The 19,924-nt window shown below is 33.3% G+C and overlaps 1 protein-coding gene across 2 annotated transcripts in view; it reads right to left on the bottom strand.

Annotated features, from left to right (window-relative positions):
• Ccdc186 (coiled-coil domain containing 186) overlaps positions 1-19,924 on the bottom strand; it is a 45,674-nt gene that overhangs the window by 23,784 nt on the left and 1,966 nt on the right. The window contains exons 2-5 of one of the 2 annotated variants that reach the window (XM_013356594.4): positions 14,833-14,951; positions 10,429-11,124; positions 5,217-5,343; positions 531-659 (exon numbers count right to left, since the gene is read on the bottom strand). In XM_013356594.4, the coding sequence (XP_013212048.2) occupies positions 531-659; positions 5,217-5,343; positions 10,429-11,124; positions 14,833-14,867 (987 nt within the window). In that variant the 5' untranslated portion in view covers positions 14,868-14,951. The remainder of the gene's footprint in view (positions 1-530; positions 660-5,216; positions 5,344-10,428; positions 11,125-14,832; positions 14,952-19,924) is intronic. The other variant, XM_021723333.3, reaches the window with a different exon arrangement.

Raw genomic sequence — 19,924 nt, 5'->3', positions numbered from 1 at the left:
AAATAACTAGTAGGCATTTATGTATTGCTTTAGTATCTTTTTTATTTATTTTTTTTTTGAGATGCTAGGGATTGAACATAGGGCCTTATGCATTCTAGACAAGTATTCCACCACTGAGCTATAGCCCAGCTCTGCTTTAATTTTTTTTTTTTTTTTCGGTGCCATGGATTGAACCCCAAGGTGCGTAGCCACATCACCAGCACTTTTTATTTTTTATTTAGAGACAGGGTCTCACTTAGTTACTTAGGGCCTTGCTAAATTGCTGAGGCTGGCTTTGAATTTACAATTCTCCTGCCTCAGCCTCCTGAGCCACTAGGATTATAGTCATGTGCCATTGTGCATGGCTCTGCTTTAGTATTTTTTTTTTTTATAATTCTGCTTTAGTATTTTTGAAAGGCTGATTTTATATAAATAAAATTAATATTCTTAACACACCATTGATGTCAAAAAGCCTAAAAGAGTTAGTTTATTTTAATAAATAATAGAGTCACCAGACTATAAAGTTAATAATTTAGGAACATGAAAAATACCTGGTCCATCCGTTGGGCCATCTCTTTGTGTAATTGCTGAATTGCATTTTTAGCTGCAATGTCTTGAGCTACTACTTTATCTTTGGAAACTTTAACTTCTTTATTAAGTTCTTCTATTCTTGATTCTAACTGTAAAGAAAATTATTCCCAGATCATTTTGCTATAACAAACAGACCATTAATACTTCAATAAATAGTATGTATATAGTACAAAGTGTGTAATGAATATATTTTAATCATTGGAATCAACAGCAATATTTCTATATCTCATTGGAATTGTTAGCATAAATCTGAAGACAGTGATACATTAAAGTATACATATGGTACCCTGGAGCATCCACTTAGGAATAACTCAAAGAAGTATAGTTAAATATTATGAAAGAAATTTAAATATTACATTAGAAAATATTCAATTAGTTGAAAAGAAAGTAGAGGAGAAGAAGAGGGGAGAAATAAGACATAGAAAATGAAAAGCAAAATGGTAGACGTGAATCAATGTAAAATATCATATTAAATGAAAATGGATTATATAATCATATCAAAAGGTAGAAACTGACAGACTGAAATAAAAAAACAGGATTCAACTATATGTTGACTCCAGGAGACAATTTAGGTCCAAAGATAAACTGAAAAGAAAAGAATGCAAACAGTAATCATAAGTAGGAGCGATTATATGAATATCAGACGAAATTGAATAAAATTTAAAAAGTGTTACAAGAGATCCAGAAGGACATTTTATAATGATAAAAGGATCAATCCATTGAGAAAAATCAAAAAGATCTAACACATATCTAATAACAGAGCACCAAAAAACTTGAAGTAACAACTGAACAGAAATGAAGGGAGAAACAGACAAATCAGTAAGTCAGAACTTCAATATGCTACTTCAAAAGATAGACTCAACTAGGCAGAAGATTATTGAGGAAACAAGAGAGTTCAACTAACTAAAAAACAACTGGATGTAATACAACACTCTATCCAGCAACAGCAGAATATACATCTACTCAAGTACACATGGAATGTTCCCCAAGATAGAATGTGTGCTGGCTTTACAAATAACTCAATAAATTTAAAAGATAAAAATCATACAAAATATGTTCTCTAACCCTAATGAACTAAAATTAGAACTTAAAACAGAAAGAAATTTGGGAAATTCACAAGTTTGTGAAAATTAAACAATATAATCATAAATAACCAATGGGAAAAATCACAAAGGAAACTGAAACTAGTTAGTGAATAAAAATGAACACATAACATACCAAAACTTATTTGGTGCATTTAAAGAAATGTTTAGAAGAAAATTTGTAACTATAGTGACCTTTATTAAAAAATAAAAAAGATTCGAATTTAATAACCTAAATTTCTAGTATAAGGCAATGGAAGAACTAATTAAACAAAAAACCGAAGGAAGAAATAATATAATATATAGAGTGGAACTTAATAAAACAAAGAATTAAAAAACAGAAACAAAACTAGAAGTTGATTCTTTGAAAAGGTTGACAAAATTGACAAACTTTTAACTAAATTGAGAGAAGACTCAAATTACTAGAATTTAAAGATGGACATTACTACTGACCTTAGAGAAATTTAAAAAATTGTGAATGAATACTACAAACATTTAACTTAGAAAAAATGGAAAATTCCCAGAAAAAAAAATCAACTATCTAACTAGCTCAAGAAGAAACATAAAGTTTCAATAGACCTGTACAAGTGATTTCTTACCCAGAACAGCAACCAAAAAAAAAAAAAAAACTATCCACACCAAGAAAAATTCAGGTGCAGATAGCTAACAGGTAAATTCTACCAAACATTTAAAGAATATCAATTCTTCTAAAATTCTTGCCTTTAAAAAAAAAGAAAAGAAAGAAACTCCTTTCAACTCATTCTATTTACTCCTAGGTATATACCCAAGAGAAATGAAAATATGTCCACATAAAAACTTGTGTACGAATGCACACAGAACATCAATTGATGAAAGGATGAATAAAATATTTATTCATACAATGGAATATTATTCAATCATTTAAAACAACAAAGTATTGTTACATACCTCAACTTGAAAGACACTCTGAAAACACTATTACTTAATATATGATTCCATTTATATTAAGTTTCCAGAAAAGGCCAATATATAAAGGCATGTTGTTCTCTAAGTCTAGGGATGAGGGTGGTATTGGAGGCAAATGAGTGACAACTAATAGTGGTGGGGTTTCTAAACTCATGGTGAAGGTCACACAAATTAATAACCATTGAATCATACACTTGAAATGAGTGGATTGTGAGGTATACGAATTTTATCCCAAAAAACTATTTTAAAAGACCTAAACATTACATGTGTGCTGATTTTTCTTATAAAAAACTATCTAGAGACACTACCAACAGAAATACAAACCACAGATGGATATGATGGTACATGCCAATAATCTCAGCTACTTAGGAGGGTGAGGCAGGAGAATCACAAGTTCAAGGTCAGAACACGCAACTTAACAAGACTCTGTTTCAAAATAAAATAAAAGGACTGAGGATATAGCTCAGTGGTAGAGCGTTTGTCCAACATGCTCAAGGCCCTGGGCTCAATCCTCCACGCAGCAATGCTCAGGGGAAGATAAATGATAACGAGGACTTTGATTTCATTAGTGGATTAATCTACTGATAGTTGAATGGACAAATGCAAGTGGTGGAAACTGCAGGTGGTGTGGCAAGGTTGGAGGAAGTAGGTCACTGGAGGTGTGTTTCTTGTCCCAGGTTCCTTCCTCTTTCTTTGCTTCCTGGCTGCCATGAGATGAGAAGCTTTCCTCCATCTTGCTCTTCCACTATGATGTTCTGCCTCATCTTAGGCACAAAGCAATAGAGACAACTGACCATGAACTGAAACCTCTGAAACTCTGAGTCAAAATAGACTCTTTCTCCTTTAATTTGTTTATGCCAGGTATTTTGGTACAGAGACAGAAGCTGATTGTCAAAACAATATGGGCAACTTAAATTTTTTAACTTATTTTTTTGGTATGGGGAATTGAATCCAGAGATGCTTTTCCACTGAACTACATCCCTACCTCATTTTTATTTTTTTTTAGACAGGGTCTTCCTAAGTTGTTGAGGATGGCCTTGAACTTGTACTCTCTTGCCTCAGCCTCCCAAGTCACTAGAATTACAGGTGTGTGCCACCATACTTGGCTATAACTTAAATTTTCTAGTAGTCACACTTTAAAGAGCAAAATGAAACAGGTGTAATAGTTTGAAAAGAATGTACAGAAACATGAAAAAATGAGCTATTTTATACTTTTTTTGTACTAAGTCTTTTAAATTAGCTGTGTATATTATGCTTATAGCACCTCTCAATTTGGACTAATCACCTTTCATGTGTTCAATAGCCAAATGTGGCTACCATACTGGACAGTGCAGATCTAGAGATAAAATTAAGAAAGAATATTGTACTAGACTTGTTTCCTATTTAAAAGTATGAAGTTCTTTAAATGCTAGCAAAAGAAAGATGAATCCAACATTATTTTCTTCTTTTAAAGGTACAACCTTTAATACTTGGGAAAGGAAGCTCTGGTTTTGTCCCATCTGTTCAGTCTGAAGATTCTGGTCATCAGCAGTTACCTGACTATTGGACCCAGACTATTATTATTAAATCTCCTTTATACTTTAACCTTCTTAAGTTTGGTTTACATATGGTAGTCCTACAGTACATAAAAATCAGTATTAAATATCATACATAAAATCTTACTAATGTATTCACCTTCAACTGTGAAAAGATGCATTAATTGAATACCAAAGCATAAACAAGTGAAACCTGTATAATTTTTTATTATATTGTCACCAAATATTTTTGCTATTTTCATTATACAGCTTTCTGTAAAAGATGAAATGAAAGGAAATAACAGTCATGTGCTTCATAATGTTTCAATGATGAATAACAAATGATTCAACATGGTTATATCACCTAGTGATGTTGTAGCCATCTTAGTTTAAGTAGATCCTATGGATGGTCACACAGTGACAAAACTGCCTAATTATGTATTTTCTCAGAACCGTCCTCATTGCTAAGTTACTATATTTTAAAGACTAGAATGCTTCTCATCCTGCCCACAGAAGAAAATGCAGCTCAGAAAGATAAAGAGCAGCTCAGTTTTGTTATCAAGTCTAAGTGGTTACTTTGTTGATTAGAGGAGTTCATTAAAAAAGAAGAAAGGAAAGAACAGTCTAAGAGAGCCAGTTAGCTCTGTGATTATACACAATCACAAGTAATAAGAACAAATCTTCACAGCATAGTTTACAAAAATACTGAAAATAGAACCATACTAGATTTTTAAGTATAAAAGTATCCTAATGCCAGATATAAACTTTTAAGTATGTATAGTATAGCTTCTTACCTTGATTGATAAAAATGGTCTAGTGACTGTCAAATCAAATTGTCTTTATTATTTTGAACATAATGTAATATATTCTATTTAGCAGAATAATCACATATATCTTAAAATATTTACATAAAATAAAATAATTCAAGCTATGATTCCTACACTTCATAAGAGAATGCTTTAAATATAAGCAATTATCTGCATTTAAACATGATTTAATTTACAGAATTTCAATTTATATATAAATTTTCAGGAATGTGTTTATTTTATAAATTATCAATTAAAATTTTATAAATATGGTATTTAAAATTTTTTATCTTTTTTACCTGTTTAATTGTGTTCACATGCTGCTTCTCTGTTTCTGTTCTTTTTTTTAACTCTTCTCTTAAATTGTCTTTTTCTGAACAAATGTCTAAGATGAGCTCCTGATGCTTCTTATTTTCTTTAATTAACCTAAATATAAAAGGGTAGTATAGATAAAACATAATTAAAAATGGATACATAATGAAATGTGGGGTGTTTGCAGATTAGGGTGTAGATATCTATGATTATATTGGGTTAACATTCCAAAGTAATCTTTTATCATAAAGTATCATGTTTATATAAGGATAAAATTCCTTAATGATACATTTCTCAGAACTGTCTTTTTTTTTCAATGCTGGGGATTGAACCCAGGGCATCATGCCTGCCAAGCAAGCACTCTACCATTGAGTCACATCCCCAGCCCTTTTAAGGCTCAAATACTTCTAATCCTGTCCACACAAGAAAAAGCAGCTCAGAAAAATAAAAATCAACTCAGCTTTGTTATCAAATATTCACACTGTTGATCTATGCATCAGATATTCTGCAAAACATTCTTTTAGCCAATCAGGTGGTTAATTTTTTCCTAGATATTCCAAATCAAGTGACATATAATCAAAAAAAGAAGATCATGTCCTATTATAAACAGGCCTTTGGCCATCTCAACTATGAACAACTTTCCTTCAGCATAGAAACCCCTGGGATAAGTGGTTTGTAATCAAGAGCAATTTTATCCCTTCAAGCATCTAGATACATTCTGGATTGTCACAATAAGGGTAGGGGTTGCTACTGGTTGTTGAATGGGTGGAAGTCAGAAAGGCTGCTAAGCACTCTAAAATTCAGACATCTCTACCTGTAACAAAGAATTATCTGGGCCAAAATGGCATTAGGGCTGAGATTGAGATATCTTGCTTTACATTTTAGAAATATTTTAATGATATACTAATAGTTATATAAGTGTAGTCAATTAAAACAAAGTTTAGGCAGAAATTTCATCTTAAGTCCCCCTACAAAGACAGAAACAAAATCTTAAAAACTGCCCACAAAGGAATCTGAACTATAGGACACCTAAGAAAATAAACAACTATTATTGTAGGATTGTTAATGTTACTAACTATAAGTTTACTGCACACTATTTGCTAAGTTAAAATTTAAAAAAAAGAAAAAAGATATTATTTCCTGAGGGATGATGGCCTACTCTTGTAATCCCAGCTATTTAGGAGGCTGAGGCAGAAGGCTCTCAAGTTTGAGGCCAGCATGGGCAACTTAATGTGTCCCTGTTTCAAAATAAAAATAAAAAGGGCTGGGGATATATCACAGTGATAGAGCACCCCTGGGTTCAATCCCTAGAAGAGTGGGATAAAAAAGTTATTATTTCATTTAATATTCAAAATAAAACTGTAAAATTATCATCACTTCTGTTTTATGAAGTTAAAATAAGACACAATGGAAACCCAGGACTTATTCCAGGTTGTATAGCTAGTAAGTGGCTGAACTGAGTTTTAAATACTGGTCTCATTGCAAAGCCCAGGCCTTTCTACCTACTACTCTGAAGATCACTCATTTATTTAACTGATGCTTACTGGGCACCTACTATGTTTCTTACCCTATCATCAAGGGAGAAAATAAAAATAGACATATTTTTTAAAGAGATAAGTATATATAATAAAATTTCAGATAGTGATTTAGTCCTATTAAGAAACATTAACTAAAGCAAGAGGACAGAAAGGACTTGAGCTGTGATAAGGCTGACCTTTCTGAGAAGCAACAGTTGAGCGCAGGAATGCAGTGAGGAAGCAAGCATGCAACTGTTTTGGAAAGAGGCAATGCAGCACTAGGTTTATTCAAGCCTTTGATGGCACAGTAGTTTAACTTAGATTACATAATACACACACACACACACACACACACACTCATTTGTTACAAAAAACTACTTGAGAGACAATTCTTAATATACTTCACAAGTAAACAGAGGAGGAGTTGGGGAGTGAAGAACAACAAACATTATAATTCTCCTTCTCATTTTGTGGTATTGAAGATGGAACCTCAGACCTTGTACGTGCTTGGCAAAGGCTTTACCACTGAGCTATAAAGCCGTTTCAAAATTGTTATTCTTATTTGCCAAATACTCATACAAATAGATAACTGTTCTTAATTAATTAAGAATTTTGTTGGGATCTTGGACAACAACAATGATACATTAGAAAACAGAAGAATAAAAAATAGTGAAATGATGGTTGCCGGGGGTCAGGAGGTAGAGGAAATGGGGAGATGTTAGTCAAACGTTACAAACTTTGGTTTATAATAAGTTCTGGGGATCTAATGTACACCATAGGAACAATAATTAACAATACCATATAATATACTTGAAATTTGCTGAGAATAGATCTTAAGGGTCCACACCACATATACATACCCCCAAAAGTATATTTGTAAGGTGATGGATATGTTATCTAACTTCATTATAGAAATCATTTAACAATGCATATCAAATCATCATGTGGTACACCTTAAATATATACAATTTTGTCAATTACACTTCAATAAAGCTAGGGAGAAAAAGAAAACAGGAATGGATATATAAACAAAGACATCTGAAAACAAATGCATTTATGAACATTTCAATCAAAGGAACTGAAAAGTAGTTTTCTTCATGAAAAATTAAAATGAAGGCAAAAGAAAAGAAATTTTAGTTGTTTTAGAGCTGACCTGAATGAACAAAGCTTTTACTTGGAATTAAAAATATTATTAATTTAAAGTAACATATGACATTTGTACAATGCCTAATGCCCACAAAAGTTCCTTCTGGTAAGTACCCCTCATAGAGATAAAAAATATTTGACTCAAAAGAGGTTTATATAGTTAAGGTAACACTTGCAAACAGCAATGGGAATCTTCCAACTCCAGGTTTCTGATCAGAATTGTGCTCACCCCATTGCTCTGACAGAATGAAGCTTTTTACTTCATTTTTACTTACAGACTCAACTTTTTACTTTTTATTTTTAGATAAGTTCAACAATTTAATTAGTTAATTTCTATAACCACATTTATAAAACCTCTGCAGCCAAACTAGCAAGGCTTAGATTTTAACCTTGCGTTGATTGCATGTGACCCTGAACAAGTTACTTACTGTTTCAGGTACCTCATCTTTAAAATTGGGATAGTAACAGTATATACCAGAGTTGTTAGGAAGATCCCATGAGTTTATATGTGTGTGTGTGTATGTGTGTGTGTGTGTGTGTGTGTGTGTGTGTGTGTGTGTGTGTATATATATATATATATATATATATATATATTTATATACATATAGAGTGCACATTATTAAAGCATTTTTTTTGTAATTATCATTAAATGCACGTCTTACAATTTATAAGAGATGTACAAAAGTAATGAGTCCACATCTAAGAAAAGTGAAAAGAGGTAAAAATGGAAAGGTCTAAAAGATAGGTGCAGAGAGCAAAGTAATGAGGAAGTTACCCTGAAAAAAATTAAAAGTGGCAGAAGCTCCAATGATTCAAATACATAGAGAATACAGTTTATTCACAAAATAGCACTATTAAGAATATAAACAGGAGTAATGCAATAGTTGTAAGGTAGCACTAAGAACAGTGTTAGAATCTTGAAGATATTTGTAAGCTCAAAGAAACTATTCACAACAGTCAAAATGGAGAAAAGAACTCAAATGTCCATGAAGAAATAAACAAAATGTGGTATACACATAGAATGGAAAATATTCAGCCTTAAAAAGTATGGAAATTCTGACACACGTTATAATATGGATAAACCTTGAGGACCTTATATGAAGTAAAATAAGCTAATCACAAAGAGACAATACTGAATGATTTTACTTACATGAAGTATTAAGAGTAATCATACTCATAAAAAGAGAAAGTAGAATGGTAGCTTCCAACAGGGACTGGGGAGAGGTGGCAATAGGGATTTGTTATTTAATGAATATAGAGTTTCAGATTTGCAAGATAAAAAATTCTACAGGTTGGTTGTACAAAGATGGTAAGTTTTATGTTTTGTGCATTTTATCACAAATAAACTAAAAAATAGAAAAATACAAAAGGGACAAGCCTAGATAATAAGAGACTAAAGCTCATTGGGTAAACCAATGAAGGATTAGTGATTTGGGCAAGACTGATCCACTGAACAGAATATTCTGAAAGACTGAAAACCAGAAGGAAGAGATCATGAAAAGGCAAATTGATATCAAATAACATTTGAATTATGGTATATTTTCTTCTGTTATCCTCCTCTGTCAAGTAGACTACTTCTCTTTATCTATACACACATTCTCTTGATTAAAAAAACAAAAAAACTTTGAGTATCCTATTTAAAAGAAATCACTATATATTTTAGTGAAGGCTAGCTAATATACTTTATTTAACTTTCTTATATGTTACAAAAGAGTACTTAAAATAATGCATCACTTAGCTATATAAATCAAGAATAAAAATATAAGGTAAGGAAAAAAGACTGAATGAAATTATTATTAAAATTTTATGTTCTTGGATGGGCACGGTGGCGCATGCCTATAATCCCAGTGGCTGGGGAGGTGGAGGAAGGAGGATCATGAGTTCAAAGCCAGCCTCAACAAAAGCAAGGCACTAAACAACTCAGTGAGACCCTGTCTCTAAATAAATCACAAAATAGGGCTGGGGATGTCACTTAGTGGTTGAGTGCCCCAGAGTTTAATACCTGGTACCCACCCCCATGAAAAAAGTTTATGTTCTTATTTATTGAAGGAAAATCAACTAATTCTATGTCCTTTAGATTTTAATTTTCAAACTAATGTATTTACTTTGGGGATTTTTTAAAAAATATTAAATTTTATTACTTTTAATTTCCTTTTAAATTTTTCTTATTTTTAACATATTTCTACATTCTTTCAACAATGAAAAACTTAGGTGGAGAAATATAGCTGAGTTGTAGAGTGCTTGCAAGTATTAGCACCCTACTGAAGGCCCCAAGTTCAATACCTAACCCAGCAGAAAATTTTTATAAAAAGCTTTGTCTGTATAAAAAATTCAGTTTTTCAATGAACTTACACTATTTACTATAATATTTAGTACTTTAGAGTATTAAATAATTAGAAAAACTTGGCACTCAGTAAATACACCTTTATTTATCATGGCTATACTATGAAATTATTAGTAAACAAGATGATAACTTAAAGGAATTATATCTGTAGTCCTAGAGAAAAAAATTACTTAAAGGAATTTTAAAACTTACTTTTTTATAGTATGTTCCTGCTGCAAATATTTATCTTGCACACACTTTTCAAACAGAACTAATGCATGTTCTCCTTTATTCATGCCATTTGGTACTTGGTGTTCTTCTGCAAACTCTGTAGACAACAGCTCAGATTCTATTTCTTCCAACAAATCCTCTGATGCTGAAACATTTTTTATTTTTGAAATAAGTTTCTTGGTGCAGTCTGTATCATAGAGACTTTCTGAGTAAATCTTTTGAGGAGCTGCTTCTGTGAATGTAGATGAACTTAATTCTGCCAGTATTTGTGTTACTGTCTGTTCTGTTTCACTTGTTTTAGACACTTGCTTTGCAAAATCTCCACTAGGTAAGTTAGTTATTTGTTTGGAATCTTCTGGGCATATGTCTTTTTTGGCAGAAGAATCCTCATATCCATCATTATTTGGGACATAATTTTTGTGTGCTTCAACATGACTATTGTGTTCATTTGGCTGACATAAAAGTTTGTCACAATTTAATGACAATAGTTTGGATTCATTTTCTAATCTGCTGCTTTCATCACCAGAAAATGAGCTGCATGAATCTTCCTTTAATTCTGATATTTTCCCAATATTTTTATCAGAGGAAATGAAGGCTTCATTCTCCGTCTCTGACATGTTGACAAGCACCAATTCACTTTGCATTTCTTCAAATTTGCTTCTGATCTTTGTTTTACATCTAAGAAATTAAAACATCAAAATTAAAAAAAAAGAATTTAAACCAAGACCTCATATCTCTTTGCTCGCACTCCATGATATACAATAACCAAAGACCACAGATTTTTCCCAAAAATAATTTCTTTAATAAAAATCTCTCTTTGAGAAAAAAGAATAGTATAGCCAATCCAAATTTTCTACAATCAGCAGAGCCACTGCAAAGTCTCATTGTCTTTCCTCCTTCCGTTCAGTCAACTAACATCCCTAATTACTTTGTTGCTGTTTAGCATTTTCCAATCATTCCTGGAAGACGTTAGGTAGGGAATAATACTTATAAATGGAGGATTAGTGCCAAAGATGTTTACACTTCTTTCAGCTCTGAGGGGAAGAGACTACAAGATCTATAAGAAAATACTGGAGAGGGAAGACAATAATGAAAACACTGGAAGAGAAATCACAAACCAAGATAATAATATAATGCATATTAATAATGATAAAAACATTTACTGAGAGGGGCTCAGGAGGCTGAGGCAGTAGGATCACGAATTCAAAGCCAGACTCAGCAAAAGTGAGGCACTAAGCATCTCAGTGAGATCCTGTCTCTAAATAAAGTACAAAACAGGGCTGGATATGTGGCTCAGTGTCCAGTGCCCCTGAGTTACTCCCGCTCCCCTTCCAAAAATTTACCTAGAAGGAAACCAAATAATAACAAGTCACTGTGACCTATACTATAGACCTAGCTCTGAAATAAAAGAAGTTAAGGCATAAAGGATTTGCTGAGGGCCATTGCCAAGTAGGAATGACGTATCGAAATCCTTGCCAGTGTACCCCATGTTAAATGGACTTGCCTTGGAAATCTGCTGTGACCTTGCATGTGTGTTTGAGAAAGGTGACCCTGCTCAAGGACAAGGGTGGATCTAGGTTTAAGGTGTATCCTGCAGGTTTGAGGAAGTATCCCGCTCCTTGGGTTTAGGGCGTTCCCGGTTTAAGACAATAGGGGTTTTAGGGAAGTTGGAGGTTGAAGATTATTGCTGCTGGGATTAGGGTGTTCCTGCTGCTTGTTCCCATTGAGTTCTTGTGAGATTAAAATGGGATTTGGAAAAAAGCCTCATAGAGTAGGTGAATTGGGCGGGCAGATTTTGGATTTGCCCAGAACGTGTTTGTAGACAGCCGGTGTGAGTTCGGGAATAAAGAATTGCTGTTTGAATCTACAAGGTGTGTGGTGGCTCGTGATTCTGTGCCAAGTGGAGACCTTGGCAAGGATTCCCTGATAGACATTAATTTTTTACTGAGGCAGTGATCCAGGAAGTACCATGATGATTTTTAAACATTTTCATCAAAAATAAAACAATTTTCAAACAAACCAAGTGGAGCCCACATGCACTACCTAGGTGAATAGAAGCAATATCTAAAAATTAATTCGACATGGTTGGAATACGTTTTGCTATTATTTAAAAAGATTACTATCCTGGCTACTTTATGAAAATCCCTCAGCTTCAAAGACTGCCTTAGATAGATAAATATAAAATCTCTCCGTGATCTTATTGAAAAAGAATTGTCAACTTCTTTTGTCAGGTATCAAGAAAGCATATATAGAGCAGATGAGCTACCAAATCATTAGATTAAAAAGTAGGCAGGTGATATTCTCACAGAGATGAGTGCTATACTCATCTGAAAACAAAATAAAGGTTAATGTTTTTAATAACAAAATGAGGTATAATGGAGGGGGTGCACAGAGGATGATTAAATAGGATAAGACTAGTAAGATAGAATCCTCAGAAAACTAAGCAGGAGTGAATTTTGTTAATAAAGACAAATCTGGAGCCAGGCATGGTGGCACACACCTATAATCCTGGCCCATCGGGAGGCTGAGGCAAAAGGATAGCAATTCAAGGCCAGACTCAGCAACTCAGCAAGACTCTGTCTCAAAGTTAAAAATAAAATAAAATAAGAAAGAACTGGGGATATAGCATAGCACCCCTAGGTTCAATCCCTAGTAGAGAGGGGAGGAGGAGAAGGAGAAATTGTAATAAATCACAAGACTTATTTATAAGACTCCTAGTAGGTTCAAGTATTTGTTGAATTAAAGTCTATAAGCACAAAAATGATGTTCTAAAACTAGTAAGACTAGTATTTGGTGAACCTCATTTTAGGAATACATAAAATTGGAGGAACAATTAAAAGGAAAGAGAAGATCATCAGCTTCTTTTGTTAAATAAATGTTGCCTTTTTGTTTACACTTTGCTCTTTGGGGCAGCAACTTATATAGCCATTGACTTTGGCACTCTAAGCTATCTATCTGTATAATATTTACTTTCAAACAACCAAACAGAAATCATCATTATCTTGCTGTATATATTAGATAACAAGCCAAAGCCCACACTGATGTTAAACACTTGGTTTAGAAAATGCAAATAGTGAAGTATGTAAATGAAAAGCCTCATTAAGTATTTTATATTCCAAAATCTAGAACAAAGTAAAATTATTTTCCAACAGGGGCACTTGCCACTTATATTACCTCACTCAAGGTAACTCACTTTAAGAATAACTTATGAATGTGTTGCTGTTTAATTTAAAATCTTAACAATTTAGAAGTCAATTTAAAAGTGAACTTTTTAAAGTATCATGAATCTAACAGAAATTGAACCCAAAGCCGACTAAGATATAATATAAGTAGCAGATAAAAAATGCTATGCTGGGGCTGGGGATGTGGCTCAAGCGGCAGCGCGCTCGTCTGGCATGCGTGCGGCCCGGGTTCAATCCTCAGCACCACATACCAACAAAGATGTTGTGTCCGCCGAGAACTAAAAAAAAAAAATAAATATTAAAAATTCTCTCTCTCTCTTTCCTCTCTCACTCTCTCTTTAAAAAAAAAAATGCTATGCTCCTCAGCATACAGCAAGTGAGAAGCAATTTATCAACAACTTTATGGCTCCTCATGTGCCCTGATTTATCAACAGAAAAACACTAAACAAAAATTGGTTTACTATCCTTTTACCAGCTTTTGTAGTTCTCAAGAATTTAGTCTCCAAGTCTTCTCTGCTAGAATTCATTTACTTAGATAACTTGAAGCCACAACTCATAGCTGATGCCTACATAATTTTTCAATCCTGTACTTGAGTTACAGATATCATATCATCTATCTCCTCTTCCTCACTGCCTCTGTCTCTGTATTAAATAAATACTCTACCTGAATATAGGCATTTCCACTGGAAGTTCCTCTACCACCTCAAACTCAAAATGACCAAATTCAAAATCATATAGTTTCTATAATTGAGTACCCTCTGCTAATCTTTTCTGTCAATGATATTATTTTTACTAGTCATCTGACTTCTTCCTCTCCTTTGCCCTCATATTCTTTTTAACAATTTTAGGTCTCCTATATTTCGATTGTCGTTGTCCCCTACCTGCAACCCAGCTAGGCCTCTGGAACACTTAACTGTTGGTTTCTCAAACTTACTCCATTCTCCCCTCCAGCTCCTCTTCTTAAAACTCCCAAATGAAGGAGCAAGGTTAACAGAAGGGCAAGGTGCTTGGGACAACCCAGGGATGGCACAGGATCAAAGCAAGAGACAGGTCATCAAATCCCAGAGAAAGGGCTGAAGTGTAGTACACTGGCTTGGAAAACAGGAATAGGAGCCACTCTCTGAAGTGGGTCTTAGTGGCAAAAGGGGCCAGGGATCTACAACACTGCCCCTACAACATCCACATGCATCACCTCCTCAGATACCTCAGTCCAATGCAGCCAGATGGACCAGAGTGCATCTAGGGCTACCTCTTCTCTCTTCGGAGGTTCAGGTAATGAAAACTGCCTCTACTGGCTGGTTTCTTCACCCAACTCCAAAGGTGCTAAGGTAAAGAAAGAAGAGGAAGTCTGTCTTGGAGTCAGATTATACCTCTTCTTCTTCTTCAATCACAGCAACTGGGAACTAAACAGCTTCAACTTTTCTTCAGGGAGAATAAGTTTGTGATTTCTTTTTAATGTTGTAGTTGTTTTTTAAATGACTGGGATCTGTCTTAATTTCTGGAATAACCAAAATTGACAATAATGTCAGACCAAGACCTTACTAAGGGACTGCCCTTCAGAGGAAAGTTGCAGGGCTGAGTGTTTTATACAGTATAAATAGGGACCCGTTTTAAAAAAAAAAGGCTGAGGAGACAGCTCAGTGATAGGGTGTTTGCTAGTATGTGTGATCATGGCCTTGAATCCGAGTCCCAATACTGTAAAATAAACAAACTTTTTAATATTTATTCCCATAGTTGAGATTCCACACTAAACCAGTAACATTACTTTTCCAATCTTCTCTCTCAACATATTCCTAAAATAAATGCTTCACTATACAAAGTCTCACCAGTCTACTAGGATTCCCACAACACACACATTAACATTTCCATAGTTTTGTTCTCATCCATATTGTTCTTTCCTTCAGTCTATCTAGAGACTAAAACTATGTTTAAAGGACTGATTCTAATATTAAATCTTCCTCCAAATTTTCCCTCATCACAAGTACAAAATAATCTCTATGTAAAGTAAAACACACTGCATTTATGCTCATTAAGCAGTTCAAGCCTTTCTTTCTTATGACATTTTTGAGCAGGCATCCTTCCACCTTTTAAATGAGCTTTGTTTCTGCAAGAAGGAACCTCGTTCTGAACTCAAGTCAAAGTTCTTAAGTCTCAAGCAGTATAATAATAAATAGGTAAATCTATTTTCTACGTTAATTGCTCATTTTTGCAAATGCTGTGTAGCAGTTCTCGACAATGGTGGAACCCACTGGCTTTACACAATGATCTGGCATCCACACATCATTTAGTGGGTGGGTAACAAGCTGTAAGACAGCACAGAACAACGAAAATTTTCCTTACATCCTGCTGCATATAAATCTAGGAGGCAAAATAATCAACTGTTTTTATAATTTCCTAAGCTTAGGATCAGTTTTACATATTGTATAAATTAAGGAAGACTGAATTTAATCTCAAAAAACAGTATTTTCTATACATTCTCCCAGTAATATGTCTATAGCCTCTGAAAAAGTCATCATGTAAGCTGACATCTGGTAATCACTTAGAACCTGCAAACTTAGTGTTCTAATGATCAAATAATTATTGACAGAATAACAAAGAAAAAAGAGAGGATTAAAGGAAAGGAGAGGGTTAATCAAGATCTATGTGATCTACCACCAAAGCCATTACCAAAGATTAAGTAACTGCAAAAGAATGGTAATAGACAAAAACAAACAAAAAATATAATAAGCTTTGATTTTCTCCACAATCAACTATGGGAAAAAACTAGTCAGCTGAGTCCTCCCACAGACCTTTCCAGTTGGCAATGCTGATGCAGACCAATTTGGATGCTCTTCAAGTTTTTGTTTTGGGAGGGGAGTTATCACCAAAGCTACTAAGGATAGAATAGCCTAGTACTAGATTAAATGGAAAGGATGCAAAACTAGACATTGACAAGATTATTTTAATTTAAGAAGAATCTGTACAAATCAAATTCACATGCTTAAATAAATGCAGTAATTACAATCATAGATTACAATATAGGTTGCTTTTTCAATGTTAAAAGTAATACAAGATATTTCAACTCTTTATTAACTTTCACTTATTAGGGGAAATACCATATTTAAAACATTATAGTAACAAAACTCTTTTTAATTCAAACATTTATTTTTCCCAGAGTTGTTTGTGTTTCTGACACAGTACTACAGGACCAATTCACACTTCAAAACTGTTTCAGTAGGTGAGAACTGGTTTCGCTCTTGCTGGAGCTCATCAGCTGTAGGCAACTGGTCAAGAAGCAGTTTTTATGTGCCTTAAAGCAAAGCATGATCTACCTTGAATTTTATTTCTTTATGAAGGAATGAGTGTTTAAAAATTATTTACAAAGTTATATAAATAAAAACACTTTTAACAGTTTTGGGTTCTCTTTCCTGTTTTTTTCCCCACTAATTAGTATTATAAACAACAAAAACTTAGGCTTACTCAAGAAACTGCAAATACAAATTCATCCAATCTATAGATGTTTGGTTAACAGGTTATCAAATAAATGTGCCTCATACAAAGGTACCAAGTTGAAAATAATTTCCAGAGTAGATATTAACCCGTTTGTTAAAAACATATTGAAAATCTACATGTTCTAGGTGTTGGGAACACTATAAGGAATAAAACGACATTCTTCATCCCTCAAGGTGCATGCCTGAGGTGAGATGTAATGGACCAATACATAAAGACTATGCTGTCTTTTATTCTTGTGTTTTGTTGCTAAAAAAACACAAAAGCATTACAGACCATACAGTCTTTATTTTAATATTACAGCATTTTAATGTCTGCCAGTGTTCCATCAGAATATACACATATATATAAATTCATAGGTATTTTAAATCCAGAAGAACCTTAGTTCAACCTAAATACTTTATAACAAACTACAAACTTTGAAAGTATAAATTGTACCATTCAAGCCCCAAATAATATTATTAAATAGTATTCATTAAGATAAGCAAACTGAGCCTTGAGATAACTCCTTTCAGCATAAGCTTTACTGTTCTTTATAGTAAAAGTTTAAGTATAGCAAGAGGGTTTTGGTTTCTTTCTTTCTTTCTTTTAACATATTCCCCCAAATACATTTGAAAGAAGTATAAACAAAACTTACCTTTCTATCAGTTTTAGCAAGATTCTGAAATGGCAATTAAATTCAGAAGCAAAAATCAATGAAAAAAGCTTTCACATAGTTCAATATCATCTGTTCACACCATCAAACAATTGATTTTCACATATATTAACTTGAAAAGACATACTTTCCTGGATAAAGTTTTTAAAAGTAACAGTAAAAAATTGAACATAAGAAACATGAATACCTTGTTTTCCAGAATGAAACTGTCTAATGCTTAAGTTTTATTTAAGATGAATTTACACAGATCCAATTCTACCCTTAAAACATAAAAACTGAGTTGCTATTTCAAAGAATTCTAAATGCGTTATGCAAAAAGGAAGACAAAAATTTTTTTTCTGTACTGGGCATTGAGTCCTCTGCCTCATAGTACATGCTAGGCATGCACTCTACCACTGAGCTATGCCCCCAGCCCTTTTATTTTTTATATTGAGACAGGGTCTCACTAAGTTGCCCAGGCTAGTCTTGAACTTATAATCCTCTTGCCTCAGCCTCCCAAGTCATAGGGATTACAGGTATGCACTACCACACACAACCAGAAAGATACAGTTTTTAAAGTGCAATAGTTAAGATCTTAATTAAGTTTTTGGGTAAAATTGAATACATTGGGTTTTCTTAAAAATAAACATAGTTGTAGAATTAAAAAGTTTCTTTTAGCTCACCAGTTTAAAAATTTGTATTATGAAGCCAAAGTCATTTATTGCCATGGAGGTCTTTCAGCTTTGTACCCAAGACTTGGGGCAGGGTGAATTTTTATGCTATGTGAGTTATTATCACCTGCATGTTCGTGTACAAACACACACACAAAGATTTTTTAAAAGGGATTAAGATAAGACACCCCAAATAGTACCAAATCCTATGACAAGATAACAAGAGAAAGAAAAATTATGACCCATAATGATTCCAGAAAAAAAAGGGTCAGTGACCACATCATATATCACAGAAGTTATATATGTTAAATTATCAGTTTGGTATATTAGAGTCATGCAATTTTAAATACCTCTAATAATTTTTTTAAAATATTAAAAGTTTATTAATACAGTAATTTTAATTTGCAGCTATGTATATTGATATCACTACTTGCACTTTAATTAGTCTAAGAAAATATGAAAAGTTTTTTCAATTAATTTCTCTTCCAAATCCAAAAAACTAAAAGGACAAAAGAGAAAGCTAATAGTTAAAAAAAATAATAACTGCAAGTTGTAAGTCTGCTTTATGTTAAAGAGTTTGGGCTAATATTTAAATTTTGAATCCACCTTTGGTCTAGATTTGGTTAATATGGTATGGCATAGTTTATAAAACTAATTATTCGTTTGCGCTTAGTACATAATCCCACAGTAATGATGAGCTCATTTGTGTTTTAATAACAGAAAAATGTTAATAAATAGATCCATTCAATACTCTGCTGGACCTAATTACCCCCAATGTTTCTCTTTATTTACTAGCCAAAATAAAAATTTTAAATCTCAGTAACTAATAAAATTCAAAGGATTATTTGAAACAATTTTAAGATTAAAGGATCAATTGTTTATGATCCCACTGCTGCCTCTAAAATGATTAGTAAGTATAACACTCACAACCTTGTAAACCCAGTAACATGTTTATAAGAACTGGTTCTAGTATTTAAAAGTAGAGATAAGAAACAAATGAGAAACCTAAGTTTTACTAAGAGAAAAAAAAAACCTTCAGGTTAAGGTTTCTTACTTTAATTGACACTGTTTGAGGGCTTGGGAAACTAGGGAAGATTTATTAATAGTACTTTGAAGGAAAAGATGGTTTTCTAAATCTCTAAATAAAGCTGCTTTCATGCTACAACCTATCATCCCCTCCCTAAAAAGTTGAGTATACTGCACTGTTTTGAAATGTTAGTGTGTAACTATGAACATGTTTTTTTTTTTTTTAAAGAGAGAGGGAGAGAGAGAGAGAGAGAGAGAGAGAGAGAGAGAGAGAGAGAATTTTTAATATTTATTTTTTAGTTCTCGGCGGACACAACATCTTTGTTGGTATGTGGTGCTGAGGATCGAACCCGGGCCGCACGCATGCCAGGCGAGCGCGCTACCACTTGAGCCACATCCCCAGCCCTGAACATGTTTTTAAAATGAATATACTAGACAATTATCATTAGCTATGTTGTTACTATACCAAACTCTTT

The sequence above is a fragment of the Ictidomys tridecemlineatus genome, chromosome 1 (assembly GCF_052094955.1).
Source record: "Ictidomys tridecemlineatus isolate mIctTri1 chromosome 1, mIctTri1.hap1, whole genome shotgun sequence".
NCBI lineage: Eukaryota > Metazoa > Chordata > Mammalia > Rodentia > Sciuridae > Ictidomys > Ictidomys tridecemlineatus.
Note: the sequence above shows the minus strand (reverse complement) of the source record. Positions and strands in the feature narration are given on the sequence as shown.